The sequence below is a fragment of the Mobula birostris genome, chromosome 26 (assembly GCF_030028105.1).
Source record: "Mobula birostris isolate sMobBir1 chromosome 26, sMobBir1.hap1, whole genome shotgun sequence".
Classification (NCBI taxonomy): domain Eukaryota; kingdom Metazoa; phylum Chordata; class Chondrichthyes; order Myliobatiformes; family Myliobatidae; genus Mobula; species Mobula birostris.
The window spans coordinates 2,420,649-2,443,131 of NC_092395.1; the positions used below are offsets into that span (position 1 = coordinate 2,420,649).

The following is a 22,483-nucleotide window of genomic DNA, read 5'->3' on the forward strand; positions in this document are numbered from 1 at the left end:
AGAGCACTTCCCTATAACCATCATTTTCTAATGCTTAGTTATTTTCTCTTTGGGAACCAATTTGAAAGCAGATTTTGCTGTTCTTTACACATGCTAAGTTGTCACAACTCAGAGTACATTAATTTCACTGGACTTGTTAAAATTCAAGGATAATAGTTTGCAGATAGCTTCAGAAACAGTTATTATCCCTCAGTAATCAGGCTCTTGAATGAGAGTGGAAAACTTCACTCAACTTTACTCCCTATCACTGAACTGTTCCCATAACCTCTGGACTATCCTCTCAGGACTAATCAATAAACTTCAAGAACTTAGCCTCAATATCTACTTGTGTTATTGAATCCTTGATTTCCTCACTTGCAGACCCCAGTCAGTTCAGATTGGCAACAACATCTTCTGCACAATCTCCGTCAGCACAGGTGCACCACAAGGCTGCATGCATAACCGCCTGCTCTACTCGCCTTAGACTTATGGCTGTGTGGCTAAGCACAGCTCCAATACTATATTCAAGTTTGCTGATTATACCACTGTGGTAGGCCGAATCAAAGATGGTGATGAAACAGCATATAGGAGGGAGATTGCAAATCTGGCTGAGTGGTGCCATAACTAAAAAGAGATCAAAAAATAGTAGTGTTCATGGGCTCATTCAGAAATCTGATGGCGGAGGGGAAGAAGCTGTTCCTAAAACATTGGGTGTGTGTTTTCAGGCTCCTGTTTCTCTTCCTTGATGGTAGCAGTGAGAAGAGGACATGCCCTGGGTGATGGGGGTTCTGAATGATGGATGCATGTTTGAGGCATTGCCTTTTGAAGGTGTCGTTGATTCTGGAAGATCAGTGCACTTAATGGAGCTGGCTGAGTTTACAACTTTCTGTGGCTTTTTCTGATCCTGTTCAGTGGCCCCTATACCAGATGGCAGTGAAACTAGTTAGAATGCTTTTCACAGTACTTTTTGACGGTTAACTCAACTTGAAGGAAATTATGGCACATCTTACTTTCCCTTTTTTTTATAGTGGGCAATTAATGGGTATGTAAGTACCATAACATGCAACCTATCAAACCTGCTTTTGATTTAGGATACATCTTAAGAAGGATGTGTCTGTATTTCCAAGGCTTACAGATGATAGAAAGCCTGATTCTTTGAACAGGAAAATGGAATCTCAGAGAAACGCTACCTCTGTTCTCTTGAGCCTGACAATACTTCCATCATGCAATGTGTTGGCTTAGGTGTAGAACTGCTCTTCTTTTCTTGTATAGTGGATTCCTGTTAATTAGGACACATCAGGACCAATACATTTTGACCCAATTAAGTGGCTGTCACAATTAGCTGAAGTTTAAAAGGTATATAAAAAAAAACAATTTAACTGAGTAACAATTTATGCATTTAAATGAAATACAGAACAAATTCGAACACTATCAATGTGACTACAGTACTATAAATCCATGTATTAGTTCCTAATAAGTATGGATGGAGGAATTCATCTGCCATGTCCATTTGATTCATTATAAATGAACAAAATCAGTGTAGACACCTGGTGCAGATAATGGACTGCATTCATAGAATGCTATTGGCTATTTCATCCTCCAAATCCTCATTTCATTGTAACATTCAAGATACCTTCAAAATCTTTGTAATTCTTAACTTATTGAAGTAGTGAAATTGTTTCATTTTCACATGTTTCCAAACGTTCCACTTCTAAACTCCTTGGAAGAAGTGCAAATTTTTGTATGGTCCAGTATTGTCTTTCACAGGAAGCCTTGCAACACACCAACTGAGCGCAGTAGTTGGTAGAATCTTGTTTTATTTCCCATGACAAAAACTGTACTGAACACCGAGCTTTACCAATGCAGCACAGAAAGTATCCTATCTGGATGCATCACAGTTTGGTATGGTAACTGCTCTGCATGTGACCACGAGAAACTGCAGAGATTTGGCCACAGCTCAGTGCTTCACAGGAACCAGCCTCCCCTCTATGGACTCTGTCTATACTTCTTGCAGCCTCAGTAAAGCAGCCGACATAATTAATGACCCTAACCTTCATCAGGACTCTTCCCAAATATCGACTGTTTATTGCCCTCCATAGATGCTTCCTGACTTGCTGAGCTCCTCCAGCATTTTGTGTGTGTTATGGTGGATTTCCAGCATCTGCAGGATCTCTTGTGTTTAAGGCTATCCATGATTTTTCTGAAAGGGAGAGCAGCTGTGATGGAAAGAATAAACAGAATAAATAGTACAGAAGCAAACTCTTTGGCCCCTCTAGTCTGTGCTGAACTGTTATTCTGCCTAATCCCATCATCCCACACCAAGGCCTCCCATCTATGGATTACCCAAACTTTTCTTAAATGTTGAAATTGAACCCCCATCCACCACTTCTATTGGCAGCTCGTTGCACACTTGCACCACTCTCTGACTGAAGAAGATTCCCCTCAGGTTCCCCTTAAATATTTGACCTTTCTCCTATGACCTCTTGTTCTCATCTTTCACCCATGATTTCTAGTTCTCATCTCATTCAGTAGAAAAAGACTGCTTGCATTTACCCTATCTATAATCCTCATAATTTTGTATACCTCTATTAAATCTCCCCTCCAGGGGATAAAGTCCTAACCTATTCAACCTTGCCTATAAGCCAAAAATCTTCTTACAAATTATAACCAATTACTGTGCCTATCGAATTGGGAGCAGGAAGGGTGAAGAAAATAATTCTGCTAAAATCAAACATAATCTTGTATTGAGTCTCTTTATGAGAGGAACAGATTTATGTGTTAATTTTCTGTTGCCTATTTAATGGATTAAATAGTGAGCAAATGTGACATACTGTAAATGTTACCATGTACATTTTCTTCTGGGCATTCACAGTCAATATAAAGAAACAACAAAAAACCAAAATAATAATAATAGAAAAATAAGCAATAAATATCAAAAACATGAGATGAAGAGTCCTTGAGCGTTCATAGGGTTGTGGGAACAGTTTAGTGTTGGGCAAGTGAGGTTAACCCCACTAGTTCAAGAGCCTGATGGCTGAAGAGTGATAACTGTTCCTGAACCTAGTGTCGTGGGTCCTAAGGCTCCTGTACCTACTTCCCAATAGTGGCAGTGAGAATAGAGAATGACCTGGGTGATGGAGGTCTTTATTGATAAATGCTGCTTTCCTGCGACCGCGTTCCATATAGGTGTGCTCATTGGTGGGGAGGGGTTTACTTGTGATAGATTGGACCATATCCCCTACTTTTTGTTGGATTTTCTGTTCAAGAACATTGGTGTTTCCATTCCAGGCTGTGATGCAACCAGTCAATACCAAGTTCATGTATTAAATACAGTAGAACCAAATAAAGGTAGCTTTATTCAAAACTGTCAAATGATCTGCCAAGAAATATCAAGTGCATTTTGTAATGGGAGAGGAGTTATCAAACAACTGACTTCTGAACAAGCTACAGGAAGTCAAAACACAGGAAATAACAACAAGTTCACTGCCTTACTCTCATGCGGTTGAACTAAGTTAGCTCACAAAATGCAGGTGCAACACAAGTAATTGCAGCATTTTGACAGGACCCTTTAACTTTTGAGATAATATTTGCATCTCATATTTAAACACTGATGGAGCTTAGCTGTTAAGAAATAAAGTCATTGCAATTAAACATGGAAAAGCTCAGGCAGCCATGAAAATTAACATAAAGAAGGAAATAAAAATCAAACTGGTACTTGATGTGTGAAAAATAACAGACACACCACTAACGTGTTTCATAAAATGGTCACATTCTCCTAACTGAGGTGCACATACAGGCAGAGTCATCTTACACTCTGCATTTCTTGTGAAGCCACATGCTTGCTGCTCTCGATAAAAATACTTCCAGTGTTGGCTGACTTAGTATGGAGAGCATCAGTTACCAATAGAACACTACTTAAAGCATTGACTATGAATGTAAGAATGAAAAGTCATTGTGTGGTTTAGTTCTGAAAACAGTTTTTATTATAAATGAAATTTATTTTGATATATAAAATAAAATTCCCTTCAGCAAGAATTGACAATGAACTGTGAAATATTCCAAAAAGGACTAGAATACAAAAGCAAAGATGTAATGCTGAGGCTTTAAACGCTAGCCCAGGTGAATTGAAAGGTCAGATGTTGGGACCAGAGGCCAGGGTTGGGCTGGTTCTGCTCACTGCTCCATGACATTTACTCCACTGTGGGCCTGCTCCATCTGCTCCAGGCTTCGTGTCTGTGGGCTCCGCGATGTTTACTGCGCTATATGCTCAGGTGAAGCTGAGGTTGTGGGCCTGCTCCATCTGCTCCAGGCTTCGTGTCTGCGGGCTCCGCGATGTTTACTGCGCTATATGCTCAGGTGAAGCTGAGGCTGTGGGCCTGCTCCATCTGCTCCAGGCTTCGTGTCTGAGGACTTTTGTTCTAAGTGCCATTTACTTACTTTTATTGATTGCACCATTTTTTCCCTCTCTCTGCACCATGGGTGTTTGATTTTTGTTTAATGGGTTCTTTTGGGTTTCTTTGTTTTGTGGCTGCTTGTAAGGAGATGAATCTCAACGTTGTATAATTTATACATACATTGATAATAAATGCACTTTGAACTTTGAATTTATAAGGCATTGGTCAGACTGCACCTGGAATATGATGAACAGTTTATGGGCCCTTATCTAAGAAAGGATATGAAGGTCCAGAGGAGGTTCATGAGAATGATCCTGGAAATGAAAGGGTTAATGTTCATGGAACATTTGAGGACTCTGCAGCTGTACTTGCTGGGGTTTAGAAGAATGAGGGGGATCTTATTGAAACCTATCAAATATTGAAGGGCCTAGGTTAAGTAGATATGGGTAGTGGCGAAGTCTCAGACCAGAGAGCACAGCCTCAGAATAGAGGGAAGTCCCTTTAGAACAGAGACGAGGAAGAATTTCTTTAGCCAGGGGGTGGTGAATCTGTGGAATTCATTGTCACAGACGGCTGTGGAGGCCAAGTCATAGGGTGTACTTAAAGTGGAGATTGATAGGTTCCTCATTAGTCAGGGTGTCAAAGGTTACAGGGAGAAGCCAGGAGAATAGGGTTGAGGGGGGTAATAAATCAGCTATGATGGAGTGGCAGAGCAGACTCGATGGGCTGAATAGCCTAATGCTCCTTCTATATCATATGGTCAAAATAGCTCTGATTGTTGCCTGGAAGGGTCCTGGCAAATAAAAGTTCAGCCTTAACAACTAGGGGCCATAGCACCCAAAGTCTCAGATTTTTGTCACTTAGCTGCTGAAAGATAACATTTGATTCCTACATTTTATTCCCAGTTTCCATTCCAGTAAGTTAACTTTCAGGATTAAGTGCGGCGGTAATATCTGTAGGTTGCAGTGGGGTTCGGGGTTATTAACAGGACAGAGGGAAAGGCATGAAATTCTGACAATTTTTAAGTTACTCTTTCCAGTTTCTCTGTCATCAGTTGGGGTTGTGGTTACTGGCATCAGATGTTCTGACAGACAATGGGCTTTCTGCTCCCGACTTTGGACCATTTATTGAAGGATTTATAGTCATAGCTTGGGCAGAGTCACTGTGTTCTGCAGGTGTTCTCTGATGATTAAATAAAGGAGGAATACGGGAAAGATCAGGGAATTGGTGATTTTGATATTGATTAAGCAATGGGCACTTACCAAATTGTTTGTGATTAGTTTATATTCTGTGCATTGCCTGTGATGTTGCTGCAAGCAAGTTTCTCATCGTATCTTTGCCCCACTGTACTTGTACACAGAACAATTTGGTTTTTTAGTTGTCAATATCATTTTCACAGTTTTTTTTTACTAAAGAAATCCAATTGTCAGAATTTTCCTTTGTCAAACTAATTATCCATGAACTTTTTGTTTAGGTACAAGAAGGCAAGAAGCAAGTACTGATCCAGAGCAAGACCGCCAGTAGTGACCATGCGTGATGCTGCTTTCCACTTGCCATTTTTCTATGGCAGCATTTCCAGGACAGAGGCTGATGAGTTCCTGCGGCTGGGAGGGATGACTGATGGGCTCTTTCTGTTACGCGTGTGCCTGCGCAGCCTTGGCGGTTACGTTTTATCAGTCGTCTTTGATCAAAAGGCCTACCATTACACAATTGAACGGCAGTTGAATGGGACTTATGCCATTGCTGGTGGCAAGTCTCACTGCGGTCCTGAAGAGCTGTGTGAATATTACTCAAAGGACGCCGACGGACTGTGCTCTGTACTCCGTAAGCCTTGCCTTCGACCCCCTGGTGTTGATCCCAAGCCTGGCGTATTTGACAGCATCAGAGAAAATATGTTACGCGAGTATGCGCGTCAGACATGGAACCTGGAGGTAAGTGCTGAATTAATATTGAGGAGTCAGCTCATTATAGAAATAAGTCAACTCAGTACTTTTTAACTTAAATCATTTCAATTTTAAAATGTAATTCTAGTTAAACAAAGGCTAGTAGCTAGGAATGTCATAAGTAATTAAGTCAAATGTATAGTAAATACGGCGCTCGGCCGGGGGCTGCAGTCGAGTGGTCGGCGACTTGGGTCGGCGACTTGGGCCGGCTCCCCCAGCGGACTTAGTCTGCTGAGGAGGGTGTGAGGACACCCAGCAGGACTGAAAAAAACAAGACCTGACAAAGGGCGGATGAGCTCCTTGTGAGCCAACGGCCATCTTCCGTGGAAGAGATTAAAGCCTCACCACGTATCTATGAATCGTATGCTATGCACCTATTTAGAAGAGATATGATGAACTTGGGCACTGCACCATGTGCCTGGACCTGCCCAAGGCCTCCGCCTAAGGAAGGGCCGAGCTCAAAGAAGCGGCCGCAGCTGGAGGCCGACACGGCCTTGGGCTCGAGTTCAGCGGCGGGCGGTGCCAAGGTGGGCAGCGAGAACAGACTGGAAGAGAGGATGTACTCAGTGTTGTTGCAAGACCGAATAAGATGGAGGTGCATAGCCACCAACCCCGGATTCGGGACGGCACCCACTGACTGACTGACTGATAGTAAATAAGTGGGGCACCATGACAGAGTAGCAGTTAGCACGATGCTATTACAGCTTGAAGTTCAGTTCCAATGTCATCTGTAAAGAGTTTGTATGTTCTTCCCGTGACTGTGTGGGTTTTCTCTGGGTGCTCTGGTTTCCTCCCACAGTCCAAAGACGTACCAGTTAATAGGTTAATTGGTCATTGTAAATTGCCCTGTATTTAGTCCAGGGTTAAATAGGCGGGTTGCTGGACGGTTCGGCCTGTTCTGCACTGCGTTTTGAAATAAAATAAATAAATAAAAATAAAATTAAGGGAGGATGTGGAGGCAGATACAATTACTACATCAAAAAAGCATTTGGACAGGAAAGGCATAGAGGGACCTAAAGTGGGCAAATGGGAGTAGTGCAGAGGTACTCCTAGGTCAAAGGTCAATATGGATCAGTTGGGTCATGAGGGCTCGATCCTGTGCTGTATATTCCTATGATTCTAAAGTTAGGTGCACAAATAGAAAATTATTCCCAATGGCTATTCGATGGTTGTAGTAAATATTAATGGTATCGGTCTAAGAAGCAATGAGTAAAGTAATCACAGTAGTTTTGACGTTTTAAAGGTTTAAATAAATGGATAAAATCTTATGAGCTGACATTAACTGTGTAAAAGGCTCATTGTGAGGAATAGCTCAGTGATAATGTACTGGGAATGACCAACCCGGAGACCAGAACTGAATATTGAAAGGCCTTGTTAGAATGAATGTAGAAAGGATATTTCCAGTAGTGGGAGAGTCTAGAATCAGACAACACAGCCTCAGAATAGAAGAATGAGGAGGAATAGAAGAATAGAAACCAGAGGGCATTGAATCCGTGGAATTCATTGGAGTATATTTTGGAAGTCATTGAGTATATTTAAAATGGAGGTTGATCAGCTCTTGAGTAGTCAGGTTGACAAAGATTATGGGGAGAATGCAGGAAAATGGGGTTGAGAAGGAAAATAAATTAGCTGTGATCAAATGACAGAGCAGACTTCATGGGCTGAATAGCCTAATTTTGCTCCTATGTCTTATGGTCTTATGGTGAGAGTGGGTGTGTTTGGGCACTCAATAGCAGTTATAGAAGCACAGAAGTTGGGGACACAGAGGGGAGGGGAAATAGTTGCAGGGTGGGGGGTGGGGAAGGATGTCAGCTGACAATTGTGATCAGTGCTGGTGTTGGGGCTGGGGTGGGAAGCTTAAGCATCCAAGCAGTGCATGGCCACTCCTCCGGCCCAGAATATAGCATTAAACATCTCCATGCTCCTCTGGCTGTGTCTCTCAGCCTCTGAGCTAGTCACAGCCATGGAGCTGCCAGGGCCATATCACATGATTCCAGGATGCCTCAGAGCAGTGAGATATAGCACGTCTTCCAGATGTGATGCTGGTGACTGTGGACAAGGTGGTGAAGAGTGCTGAGCAGTGTGATCTGTGGATACAGCACTGGAAAGAGAGATTCAGAGTTCCTTTTGCAGGGTAGATTCAGCACGTCACCAAAAACTTTGACAAACTTCTATAGATGCCAAGTGGAGAGTATCTCATTGCATCACATGTCCAGGAACAGAGAAGGCTACAGAAAGTGATGGATACAGCCCAGTCCATCATAGTGAAACCCCTCCCCATTGTTGAGCACATATACATGGAGCGCTGCCACAAGAAAGCAGCATCCATCATCCATGCCCACCCCCCACCATCCAGGCCATGCACTCTTTGTCCCACACCATCAGATTCAGGAACAGTTATTACCCCTCAAACATCAGGCTCCTGAACCAATGTGGATAACTTCAGTCACCTTAACTCTGAACTGATTCCAAAACCTATAGACTTACTTTCAAAGCCTGTACAATTCATGTTCTCAGGACTATTTTTTATTTGCATAATTTATTTCCTTTTGCACATTGGTTGGTTATCAGTCTTTATGTACTGTATATAGCTTTCTTTGTGAACTCTATTGCATTTCCTTACCCTCCTGTAAATACCTGCAAGAAAATGACTCAAGGTAGTAATTATGTATGTACTATGATAATAAATTATAGCATATTGATCAAATAAATTAGAGCTTTGAACTTTGAGTTCAATAAAAATACAATTTATAATTTGTTGCCATGCTGGTATTACGAGAGAGTTGTGGATAAGAAGGAGGACAGGAATGTGAGTGATGAAGCTTTGCCTGGTGGCTGACTGGGCTTTCGGAGGACTGGAACTGTCAACAAATATCCCATAAATTTAATTTAATGTTGAATTGCACTTTGAGGGGTGAACAAAGGATTAAAACAAGATCTCATTTTTTGTGCCATGGATTAATACCATTGATTAAGGGGTCTGCAAACCCCAATTTGGGAACTGCTGATCTAGTCCATTGTGTTTCAAATAGGAAACAAGAATTATTGTTCATAAAAACTTGAAACTAATCTGTCAACATGAGAGGTGATCAGTAATGGGGAGGAGGAGCTTGTTTGATGAATTAATAAATTGCTTTATTAAACAAAGGAACTTATGGAGACAGAGAATCTCTTATCTATCTGCCCAACGCAACACTTCTTCTGCACTGCTAGCAGACTCCCGAACCGATCAACTCTTTCGCATTCCCTTCCTGGTGGTGTTGTGATGTTCCCAGACTCCTAACTCTCCCCCTCTCTGTTATTCCGATGTTGTCCCTTTCGTGATTCTTTCTTAGATTGCACTGCAGCCTTTGCTACATTCCGCTGCCTTGTGCTTGTCGCAGTATTTATCATTACCATGTGTTCTCTTTATTCTGTGATCTTCACGCAATCTAGGAATTTCATTGTATACTGGTGTATATGAAATAAACCAATCTAACCTAATCTGCTTCCAGTTTGATCAACAATAAAGAATGAGATACAATACGTACATTGGAAGAAAGGTACAATTCTCCAGACCTAATCAGTTCCCCTCTACCACCACTCTGCTCCATCTAGCGGAATTAGTCCTTACTCTCAATAATTTCTCCTTTGGCTCCTCCCACTTCCTCCAAACTAAAGGCGTAGCTATGGGCACCTGTATGGGTCCTAGCTATGCCTGCCTTTTTGTTGGCTTTGTGGAACAATCTATGTTCCATACCTATTCTGGTATCTGTCCCCCACTTTTCCTTCGCTACATCGATGACTGCATTGGCGCTGCTTCCTTCACGCATGCTGAGCTCGTTGACTTTATTAACTTTGCCTCCAACTTTCACCCTGCCCTCAAGTTTACCTGGTCCATTTCTGACACGTCCCTCCCCTTTCTAGATCTTTCTGTCTGTATCTCTGGAGACAGCTTATCCACTGATGTCTACTATAAGCCTACTGACTCTCACAGCTATCTGGACTATTCCTCTTCTCACTCTGTCTCTTGCAAAAATGCCATCCCGTTCTTGCAATTCCTCCGTCTCCGCCGCATCTGCTCTCAGGATGAGGCTTTTCATTCCAGGACGAGGGAGATGTCCTCCTTTTTTAAAGAAAGGGGCTTCCCTTCCTCCACCATCAACTCTGTTCTCAAACGCATCTCCCCCATTTCACGCACATCTGCTCTCACTCCATCCTCCCGCCACCCCACTAGGAATAGGGTTCCCCTGGTCCTCACCTACCACCCCACCAGCCTCCGGATCCAACATATTATTCTCCGTAACTTCCGCCACCTCCAACGGGATCCCACTACTAAGCACATCTTTCCTTCCCCCCCCCCCCCCGCTTTCCACAGGGATCACTCCCTACGCGACTCCCTTGTCCATTCATCCCCCTCATCCCTCCCCACTGATCTCCCTCCTGGCACTTATCCTTGTAAGTGAAACAAGTGCTACACATGCCCTTACACTTCCTCCCTCACCACCATTCAGGGCCCCAGACAGTCCTTCCAGGTGAGGCGACACTTCACCTGTGAGTTGGCTGGGGTGATATACTGCGTCTGGTGCTCCCGATGTGGCCTTGTATGTATTGGCGAGACCGGACGCAGACTGGGAGACCGCTTTGCTGAACACCTACGCTCTGTCCACCAGACAAAGCAGGATCTCCCAGTGGCCACACATTTTAATTCCACATCCCATTCCCATTCTGACATGCCTATCCACGGCCTCCTCTACTGTAAAGATGAAGCCACACTCAGATTGGAGGAACAACACCTTATATTCCGTCTGGGTAGCCTCCAACCTGGTGGCATGAACATTGACTTCTCTAACTTCCGCTAATGCCCCACCTCCCTCTCGTACCCCATCCGTTATTTATTTTTATACACACATTCTTCTCTCACTCTCCTTTTTCTCCCCCTGTTCCTCTGTCCCCTTGCCCATCCTCTGGGTTCCCCACCCCCTTGTCTTTCTCCCCGGGCCTCCTGTCCCATGATCCTCTCATATCCCCTTTGCCAATCACCTGTCCAGCTCTTGGTTTCATCCCTCCCCCTCCTGTCTTCTCCTATCATTTTGGATCTCCCCCTCCCCCTCCCACTTTCAAATCTCTTACTAACTCTTCCTTCAGTTAGTCCTGATGAAGGGTCTCGGCCCGAAATGTCGACTGTACCTCTTCCTAGAGATGCTGCCTGGCCTGCTGCGTTCACCAGCAACTTTGATGTGTGTTGCTTGAATTTCTAACATCTGCAGAATTCCTGTTGTTTTACAATTCTCACATCATCTATTTTGCAGAAATTGTCCTGAAATTTATGACTTTTCATGAGACATTAAGACATAGGAGCAGAATTAGGCAATTCAATCCATCAAGTCTGTTCTGCCATTCCGTCATGGCTGATTTATTATCCCTCTCAACTCCATTTTCTTCCTTCTCCCCTTAACCTTTGACATCCTTACTAATCCGGAACCTATCGAACTCCCACTTAAATATACCCAATGAATTTGTCACCACACCTATTTGTGACAATGAATTCCACCAAGTTACCACCCTCTGGCTAAAGAAGTTCCTCCTCATTTTTGTTCCTTCTATTTTGAGGTTGTGCCCTCTGGTCCTAGACTCCTCCCTTATAGGAAACATCCTCTTCACGTCCACTCTGCCTAGGCTGTCGTGTGTTTAATATTTCAGTGATATTTGAGTAATCTTGTAAATATATTGTTGATTAAGTATTCTTTGTTTAAATTATTGATTATAAGTTTATATATATATTGTGCATCATGTATAAATATGTGAATTGCAATATATCATCATGCTACCACATGATAAGTGTGCCCCTCGCTTAAAGGAAACATGAAGTTAGATACGCATTCCCGGACTGCCGTATCTTCCTTTGAATTGGTTTAATGTTTTGAAGATACAAAACATAACATGGGCCTTTCAATATGGGATAGGTTTCACTGAGATACCCCCTCATTTGTCTAAATTCGGTGAGTAAATGCCCAGAGTCATGAAATACTCCCCATGTAGATGGGATTTCTACAGGTTGTTACAGACCCTAGCAAAGCCGTCTGATTGAATCATTCTAGCTTTGCAAAGCCTAAAGTGGGAAATATGATGTGGGGGATTGTTCAGTTATTGCTACTTTATTTGGTGAGACCTCGCCATTTCCTAGATGTGAAATTATGATGTCAAGTCCAACCCTTGGTCCTGTGACAAAAATAGAGGGCTGATTATCCAGTCTAAGATTGTCCTCTCTGCTCCCCTCCTATCGATCCCTTCTTCTCCAGCCCTTTTCCACTTATTGCCTCCCAGCTTCTTACTTCATCTCCCCCACCTCCATCCATCTGGCTTCACCTATCACCTTTAAACTTGTCCTTCTTCCCCTCCTTCCCACCTTCTTATTCTGGCATCTCCCCCCTTCCTTTCCATTCCCAATAAAGGGTCTCAGCCAAGAACATTGACTATTTATTCATTTCCAAAGATGTTGCCTGACCTGCTGAGTTCCTCCAGCATTGTGTGTATGTTGCTCTTCAATTCAGTTTGATCATTTTAACTAACAGATCTTTATGGATTTTTTGAAAATAATGATTTTTGCTTAATGAAAGTGATTTTTCTGTCGTCTGTGTCAAATGTTTCAAACTTAACCTGAGGCGAGCCGTATTTTGCTGATTGTTGTGTTCTGCCCCTGGTCTGGAACTTGGAGCTGAAGTTACGTTGAGACTCCCCCTGGAGGATCATCCTGGCAATGACTTAACATCTGGTTCTGGTCGTCTCAATTTAAGAAAGATGTGGAAATTTTAGGGATGGCGCAGAGAAGACTTACCATGATGCTGCTTGGATTAGAGAGCGTGTCTTATGAGGAGAGGTTAAGCAAGCTAGAGCTTTTCTCTTTGGAGTGGAGGAGATGAGAGGCGACTTGATACAGGTGTACAATATGATAAGAGGCACAGATCGAGTGGATAGCCAGAGACCTTTTCACAAACTGGAAATGGCTAATATGAGGAAGCATAATTTTAAACTGATTGGAGGAAGGTGTGGGGAGGGATATCAGAGAGTTTTTATTTTACACAGAGAGTGGTGGATGCATGGAATGCTCTGCCGCATGTGCTGGTAGAGATAGATATGGTAGGGATATTTAAGAGACTTTTGAATAGGCGCGTGGATGATAGAAGAACGCAGGGCTGTGGAGGAAGGAAGGGTTAGATCCATCTCAGAGTAGGTTAAAGGGTCGACACAACATTGTGGGCCAAAAGGCCTGTACTGTTTGTTCTATGTTCTATACTTGTCTGTTCCTTAAGAAATAGATTGCTGTTTAAGATCAAAAGGAGCCAGTCCCTTTGTTTAGCATGGTTGCCATATGGTGCTTATATGGTGCCAAGGTTATGAAGTAATTGGACTTCTGGGCATTGTTCATAGAGTGATAGTCAATTAGCAAAGAAACCGGCCTTTTAGCCCGACTCATCCATGCTGGCTGTGTGCCCAGTGAGCAACATTCATTCGTGCTATAGGTGCAGTTTCAGTCACTGAATGGAACTGAATATCAGAGTCCTCAGTGACCAAATTAAAATGAGAAGGTCACTGGTAAAGTGGCTGAGAAGCTACTCCTGACAGACTTCTGCAGCTATGTTAGTAAACAGAAAGCCCTGGAAATACTCGGCAGGGTAGTCAACATTTTTTAGAGAAAGTAAGGATCAAAGCAATACTTGATATTGATAACCTGTCACCGGGGTTGGGTATATAGATTGGTAAACTAGTTTATTATTCTCACATGTACCAAGGTCCAGTGAAAAGTCTGTCTTGCATAGCATCCATACAAATCAATTCATTACACTGATGCTTTGAGATGGTACAAGGAAAACCAAATAATGGAATACAATGATGTTGCCACGACTTGAGGACATGAGTTATAGTGAAGAAGGCGAATGCAATGTTGGCATTCATTTCTAGAGGAATAGAGTATAGGAGCAGGGATGTGATGTTGAGGCTCTATAAGGCACTGGTGAGACCTCACTTGGAGTACTGTGGGCAGTTTTGGTCTCCTTATTTAAGAAAGGATGTGCTGACGTTGGAGAGGGTACAGAGAAGATTCACTAGAATGATTCCGGGAATGAGAGGGTTAACATATGAGGAACATTTGTCCGCTCTTGGACTGTATTCCTTGGAGTTTAGAAGAATGAGGGGAGACCTTATAGAAACATTTCGAATGTTGAAAAGCATGGACAGAGTGGATGTGGCAAAATTGTTTCCCATGATGGGGGAGTCTAGTACGAGAGGGCATGACTTAAGGATTGAAGGGCGCCCATTCAGAACAGAAATACGAAGAAATTTTTTTAGTCAGAGGGTGGTGAATCTATGGAATTTGTTGCCACAGGCAGCAGTGGAGGCCAAGTCATTGGGTGTGTTTAAGGCAGAGATTGATAGTTATCTGAGTAGCCAGAGCATCAAAGGTTATGGTGAGAAGGCGGGGGAGTGGGACTAAATGGGAGAATGGATCAGCTCATAATAAAATGGCGGAGTAGACTCGACGGGCCAAATGGCCGACTTCTGCTCCTTTGTCTTGTGGTCTTATGGTCTTATGAAATGTTGAATAGGTTCAGACTATACTCCCTGGAATGAAAGGGACTGAGGGGAGATCTGATAGAAGTCTACAAAATAATGAGGTGTATAACTAAGATAAATGAAAGCAAGATTTTCCACAAAGGTTGGCTGAAACTAGCACTAGAGGTCACAGGCTAAGGGTGAAAGGTGAAATGTTTAAAGGGGAAACTTCTTCACTCAGGGTGGTGAGAGCGTGGAACGAGCTGCCAGCACAAGTGGTGGATGTGGGCTTAATTTCAACATTTAAGATGTTTGGATAATTACATGGATGGAAGGAATATGGAGGGATATGGTCCAGGTTTGTGTCAATAAGAATAACTTGGCATGGACTAGATGGGTTAGGTTGATCTTTGAGTTGTTTAAAAGCTGAGCACAACATTGTGGGCTGAAAGATCTGTACTGTTCTATGCTCATGTCCTTTGGTGTCAGTTTCTGTGGCTTGAATTGTTCAGACACCCTAGGTAATCAAATATCTTTATTATCTTCAAAGTCACCGGAGAGCAAGACCTTTTCTGTGTGTGCTATAAACAATATGTCACAATGGGGTGCTGGGAACGGATCCAAATGCAAGACACAGACACTGAAGTACAAAGAACAGGACTTGACTAGAGTAGGGATGTGACAGGATACAGACAAAGAGCAGGGACAAGAACGCAGACTAGGGCTTGGACCCCGAGCCAGAGACTGGACAAGGACCCAGAACCTGGGTCTTGCCTCGGGCTCAGGCCCCAGAACCAGGCATGGATATGACATGACTGCAGGACTGGAGGCTGGGGTCTTGAGGCTTGAGGCTTGGAGACGGGCTTGGGCTCTTGAGATTTGAGGCTTGGAGACAGGCTTGGGGTCTTGGTCTGAGGCTTGAGCTTGGAGACAGGCTGGGATCTTGGTCTTGAGCTTGGAGACAGGGTGGGATCTTAGTCTTGAGCTTGGAGGCAGGCTGGGGTCTTGGTCTTGAGGCCTGCAGGCTGTGGTCTTGGTCTTGAGGCCTGCAGGCTGTGGTCTTGGTCTTGAGGCCTGCAGGCTGGGATCTTGGTCTTGAGGCCTGCAGGCTGTGGTCTTGGTCTTGAGGCCTGCAGGCTGGGGTCTTGGTCTTGAGGCCTGCAGGCTGGGGTCTTGGATCTTGGGTCTAGGGTACTTCAAGGCTTGGGTATGGACTCCGAGCCAGAGACTGGGCAAGGACCCAGAACCCGGGAGTTGACTTGGGCTCGGACTCCAGAACTAGGCGAGGACAAGACGAGGCTACAGGACTGGACATGGCTTGGGTGTGGAACTCCTGGGTAGGGCGAGATACAAGGACAGGTAAAGGCAGATGGACAGGATTTGGATAGGACTGGACTAGGCACGGACTGGACGAGGCCCTTCAGGAGCACGGAGCCTTGGACTAGAAGAGACAGGAGCACAGAACACAGAGCTGAGACCCCTCCTAGGGAACAGGATGTAGGGCCGGGACTCATACGCAGAAAACTGAACATGAAGAGACGGATCCTAACACAAGGTGGCGGCAAATGGCCGGACCCACCTAGCGAAGGCGTGGACACAGAGAGACAATTCCATACAACGAAAGACAGTTCCTTATCTTGACCTAAAAAGGCTCTGGTCTTGCTCCGGCGATAAGACTTCAGCAATACAGGCGGGGTATACAGGCTAGGTGAGCAGGCAGAGAGTCAGGCGAGGTATCGACGCAGAGAGTCAGGTGAGGGGGGAAAAGACAGGGAGGGGAACAGGACAGTGCAGCCCCAAAACGAGAACCATGTGCCCACAACAGAAACTGGGGAAAACCAGAAACCCCGGAACAAGGAACCGTGGACCGGACCATGAACCAGAACATGGACTTCACGGACCGGACTATGACACAATAAGAGGTACAGAGAAATAACATGAATTATGCAGACTGCAGGCACCACCAAATCAAGATAGGTGGCACCTTAGAGCCATAGAGCACAACAGCATAGAAACAGGACATTGGGCCATCTAGTCCATGTCAAACTGTTATTTAGTCTAGTGCCAACAACCTGCATCTGCACCAAAGCCCTCCATTTCCCTCCCATCCATGTATCTACCCAAACTTCTCTTAAATGTTGCTATCAAACTCACATCCACCTCGTCTGCTGGCAGCTTTTCTACACTCACACCACCCTCTGAGTGAAGAAGTTCCCCTCATGTTCCTCTTAAACATTTCACCTTTCACTCTTACCCAGGACCTCTAGTTCTAGTCTCATCCAATTGCAGTGGAAAAAGCCAGCTTGCACTTACTCATGGTCTCCAGTTGTAGTGTCACCCAATCTCAGTGGAAAAAGCCTGCTTGCATTCACCCTTCCTATATCTTTCATAATTTTGTATACGTATAATATTTCTTCTTAAGCCCATGGAACATGGATGAGAAAGGCATTTGGAGCATCTGTTGACATTTCTATTGCACTTTTATGGGGATGGGTGCCAAACCCTTAAGCTTAATAATGAACTCTCTGCAATGTAGATAACTTCTGATTTCTTGTTTTCAGTCTTCAGCTACTCCTCTAGCCTCAATAAGCACATGAATATCTGCCTCTGTCACCACTGGTTAATTCAGAGCACCAGGGTGCCTCTCAGTCTTGCGTTCTCAGAACCCCTCTACACTGGTTCGTATATCCCAAACGAACACCTCCCAACTTGTTCTGTCAGAACAATCCTTGGATTCACTTGGAATTAATAAGTTATTGATTTATGAGATCATTAGGATCAAATGGTCTCTGGGTAATGCAGACTAGCCTGTATGTATCACTGAGATATGTCATGACTTTATTGGTTTATGGCAGCTGTACTGTGCAAGATATAAAAATTACTACAAGTTACAAAATATATCAATAGTGTTAAAGATGAATAATGAGATAGCGTTCATTTGTTCATGGTCTGTTCAGAGATCTGATGACGGAGGGAAAGAAGCTGTTCCTAAATCATTGAGTAGGGGTCTACACTCCCCTGTGCCTCCTTCCTGATGGTAATGATGTAAAGAGGGCCTGTCTCGGATGGTGAGGGTCCTTACTGGTGGGATGCCGCCTCTTGAAGTTGGAGAGCGTGGTGCCCATGATGGAGCTGCCTGAGTCCCCGACTCTGCAGCTTTCTCCAGTCCCGGGCACTGGAGGGTGCACATCAGCCATGATGTAACCAGTCACCATGCTAGAGTCTTTGGTGACGTACTGAATCTCCTCAAACTCCTAACGAAATAGAGCCGCTGGATGGTCTTCTTCATGACTGGTTACATCAAAATATTGTCTGTGATTCTTACACCCATGAACTTAAAGATGTTCACCATGTCTGCTGCTGACACCTCAAAGAGGACTGGTGTGTTTCCCCTTCCTGAGATCTACAATCAGTTCCTTAGTCTTGCTGCCGTTGAGTGTGAAGTAGAAAGCACACCCTAGGGTGCCACTCCATTCTCCATTCGAGAATCATCTGTGGCACAGGAAGGGCCAAAGCTCCAATGAGGTGGTGCGAGGTCTGAAGAAACTCTGTAATCCCACTGTAGATGGAGAATCCCGTCCACAGTGGAAGGCAGGTCAGAGTAGAAAACCAAGTTCAAGTTTAATTATCAGTCAACCATACAAATGAATGTAGTCAAACAAAAGAGCGTTCCTCTGAGCCCAAGGTGCAAAACACATGACCAACAGCACACAGAACACAGCACACTGCAAACAGGACAAATACCACAATTGGTTACTATTTTAGAAAAATAACATGCAGACACAAAGAAGGAAACCAACAATTTAATCGAAGTTCCGGAGGGGCGTGCCTTTAGATTGTCCACAGGAGTGGCCAAGTCGGGAAGAAGAGTGGGTCCAATCTCTCTCTATATGGGTCCAATCTCTATGTGGCAATTGCACCTTGAACCACTGTGAGCAGATTTCTCGGTCAGTCATCAGGCTCTTCACCCTCACCACTGTTCAGTAATATATAAGCTCTGTCTGAGCAACTCTTTCACATGTCGAACACAAACAAGAAAGAATCTACAGATGCTGGAAATCCAAGCAACACACACAGAGTGCTGGAGGAACTCAGGAGGCCAGGCAGCATCTACAGAACAAAGTACAGTCAGCGGGCTGAGACCCTTTGGCAGTCCTTTTACATCTGTTGCTTCTACATGTCCAGCTGTTTTTCTCACAAACTTGATCCACTTCCCTTCTCTACCATGAGAGGGCGCCATTGCCTTTTTTGAGAGACTAGTTTCTGTGCTGTTCAGTCTCCAATGGAAACTGATTAGGAAGTCACTGATCTATCTATCTTGTGTCAAAATCATAACTTCTAAATTAAGGCTCAGTTTTAAAATTAGTATTGGGAAATTTTATGATTTTAATTTCGAAAATAAGGTTGCTTATCATAAAAGGAAATTTGCATTCCTAGGTGTTTAAATCTGAATTTATTCTTTAGATTTCTTAAAGGTGTTTTACTTAGCAGGATATTATGTCACTACGCAGGAGTCCATGAGCAAAGAATGAGTTCACAGAGAAGGCTGGCACCAGGAGCTGATTTTGGAATAATTGGTAGATACACCCCAGTGTACCATAGCAAAGCGCTCCCCTCCACCAAGTACCTTTACAAGGAGCGCTATCACAAGAAAACAGCATCCATCATCAAGGATCCCCTGCCATCCAGACCATGCTCTCTTCTCGCTGCTACCTTCAGGCAGGAGATACAAAATCCTTAGGTCCCACACCACCAGTTTCAGGAACAGTTATTACCCCTCAAGCATCAGGGATCTGAACTGACATGGATAACTTCACTCACCATAACTCCAAACTGACTCCATATCCTGCAGGCTCACTTTCAAGAACTTTTTAGAACTCATGTTCTTATGACTTTTTGTATTTGCATAATTTCTCTTCTTTTGCACATCGGTTGTTTGTCAGTCTTTGTTTCTATATAATTTTTAGTAAATTCTATTTCATTTCTTTACTTTCATGTAAATGCCTGCAAAAAAATGAATCTCAAACTAGTATATGGTAACATTTACATATTTTGATAATACATTTACTTTGAACTTTGAAATATCCTTCCCTGTATGTCACTAATCAATTAGGCACTGTCTCAATGACAGCGACAAAGTATTGATACTGTGTTACTGATGAATCAGAAAGCAGGAATGTGGGCATTTCCTTAACAGAGATAATTCACAAAAGTCTGTCAGTGGGTTTGTTTCCAAGGGCAGGACAACTTAAAGTCTTTTCATACTTTTTAAAAACATATTGTCCTTGCTGCCAATGGTGTTGCTTCGTGTTCATTTTCCTTCGTCATCTTAAAGTTCAAAGTAAATTTATTATCAAAGTACATATGTGTCACCATACACAAACCTAGATTCATTTTCTTGTGGGCATTTACAGTTGTTGTCCCTCTGCATGCCGTGTGGGCATTGACCGTTGTGTCCCTCTCCACGCCATGTGGGCATTTACAGTTGTCCCTCTCCATGCCGTGTGGGTATTGACAATTGTTGTCCCTCTCCATGCCGTGTGGGCATTTACAGTTGTTATCCCTCTCCATGCCATGTGGGCATTGATCGTTGTGTCCCTCTGCATGCCGTGTGGGCATTGACATTTGTTGTCCCTCTCCATGCTATATGGGCATTGACAGTTGTTGTCCCTCTCCACACCGTGCGGGCATTGACAGTTGTTATCCCTCTCCATGCCATGTGGGCATTGATCGTTGTGTCCCTCTGCATGCCGTGTGGGTATTGACAGTTGTTATCCCTCTCCATGCTGTGTGGGCATTGACAGTTGTTATCCCTCTCCATGCCATGTGGGCATTGATCGTTGTGTCCCTCTCCATGCTGTGTGGGCATTGACAGTTGTTATCCCTCTCCATGCTGTGTGGGCATTGACAGTTGTTATCCCTCTCCATGCTGTGTGGGCATTGACAGTTGTTATCCCTCTCCACGCCGTGCGGGCATTGACAGTTGTTATCCCTCTCCATGCTGTGTGGGCATTGACAGTTGTTATCCCTCTCCATGCTGTGTGGGCATTGACAGTTGTTATCCCTCTCCATGCCGTGTGGGTATTGACAGTTGTTGTTCCTCTCCATGCTGTGTGGATATTGACAGTTGTTTCCTCTCCATGCCGTGTGGGTATTGACAGTTGTTATCCCTCTCCATGCCGTGTGGATATTGACAGTTGTTTCCTCTCCACGCCGTGTGGATATTGACAGTTGTTTCCTCTCCATGCCGTGTGGGTATTGACAGTTGTCCCTCTCCATGCCGTGTGACACATCAGGTGGCAACCTTGCTTTCTCTTTAGCATCTTGTCTGTTTTTTTTTAATGAGGCCGAGTTGCTAGCTCGATGCTCAGCCCAAGGTGGATGGAAAGTGTGCAAGGAGCCAGTCAGTTCAGACCCACTGGCCTCAAAGTTGTGTGGATACCATTACACCACCGGCTGGCTGGAGGGCATTCATAGTAAATACAAAGAAGCACAATAGAATCAATGAAAGTCTGCATGCGACAAAGACAAACAACCAGTGTGCAAAAGACAACAAGATGTGCAAATACAAGGAGAGAAAATAATAATAATAAATAAATAAACAAACAAACAAACAAATAAATAATCAATAATGAGAACATGAGATGAAGATTCCTTTGAAGTGAGTCTATAGGTTGTGGGTACAGATCAGTGATGGGGCCAATGAAATTGAGTGAAGATGTCCCCTCGGGTTCAAGAGGGGTTGAGGGGTAATAACTGTTCTTGAACCTGGTGGAGTGCGTCCTGTGGCCCCTGTGCCTTCCTCCCGATAGAAGCAGCGAGAAGACAGCATGATGCGAGTCTCTGATGATGGATGTTGCTTTCCTGCGACGGCTCTCCATGTAGGTATGCTCAGTGATGGGGAGGGCTTTAACCATGATGAACAGTTGTTTCCTTTCTCATCTGTTAGCCATTCTTTCTTGGCAGGGCAGGATGTGTGTGATTGGTACATGGCCACGATGGCTCAGAGGACGGAGGGAGCTGTTTCACTCCCTCCCACACCCTGACTGGGGAAGACATGACTCTGACACTCGATGGAACCCAAATGTGGGTGTAGCATCAACACCACAACTCCTGCTTCATGAACAGTGCAGACTGACACCCTCAGAGCCCTGCAGACCCATTGTCTAGTCACTGTGAATGCCCTGGAGTGAGCACGAAGATGACTGGCTCAAAGTATTTCATTATTCTGATAAGTACTCTTGTAAAATATTCCTATATTTCATTAGGAGTTTGATGAGATATGGGATGTCACCAAAGACACTCACACATTTCTACAGATATACTATGGGGAACATTCTAACTGATTGCATCATCTTCAGGTATGGAGGGGCCACGACACAGGATTGGAAAAAACTGTAGAAAGTTGTAAACTCAGCCAGCTCCATCATGGACTCTAGCCTCCCCAGCACTGAGGACATCTTCAAAAAGCAAAGCCTCAAAAAGGTGGCATCCATCGTTAAGGATGTCCATCACCCAGGGCATGCCTTCTTCTCATTGCAACCATCAGTGAGGAGGTACAGGACCCTGAAGACCCACACTCAATGTTTCAGGAACAGCTTCTTTTCCTCCTCCATCAGATTTCTGAATGGACAA

The 22,483-nt window shown here is 44.0% G+C and overlaps 1 protein-coding gene across 3 annotated transcripts in view; it reads left to right on the plus strand.

Annotated features, from left to right (window-relative positions):
• zap70 (zeta chain of T cell receptor associated protein kinase 70) overlaps positions 1-22,483 on the plus strand; it is a 155,288-nt gene that overhangs the window by 66,704 nt on the left and 66,101 nt on the right. For all 3 annotated transcript variants that reach the window (XM_072244261.1, XM_072244260.1, XM_072244262.1), the window contains exon 2: positions 5,848-6,304. In XM_072244261.1, the coding sequence (XP_072100362.1) occupies positions 5,903-6,304 (402 nt within the window). In that variant the 5' untranslated portion in view covers positions 5,848-5,902. The remainder of the gene's footprint in view (positions 1-5,847; positions 6,305-22,483) is intronic.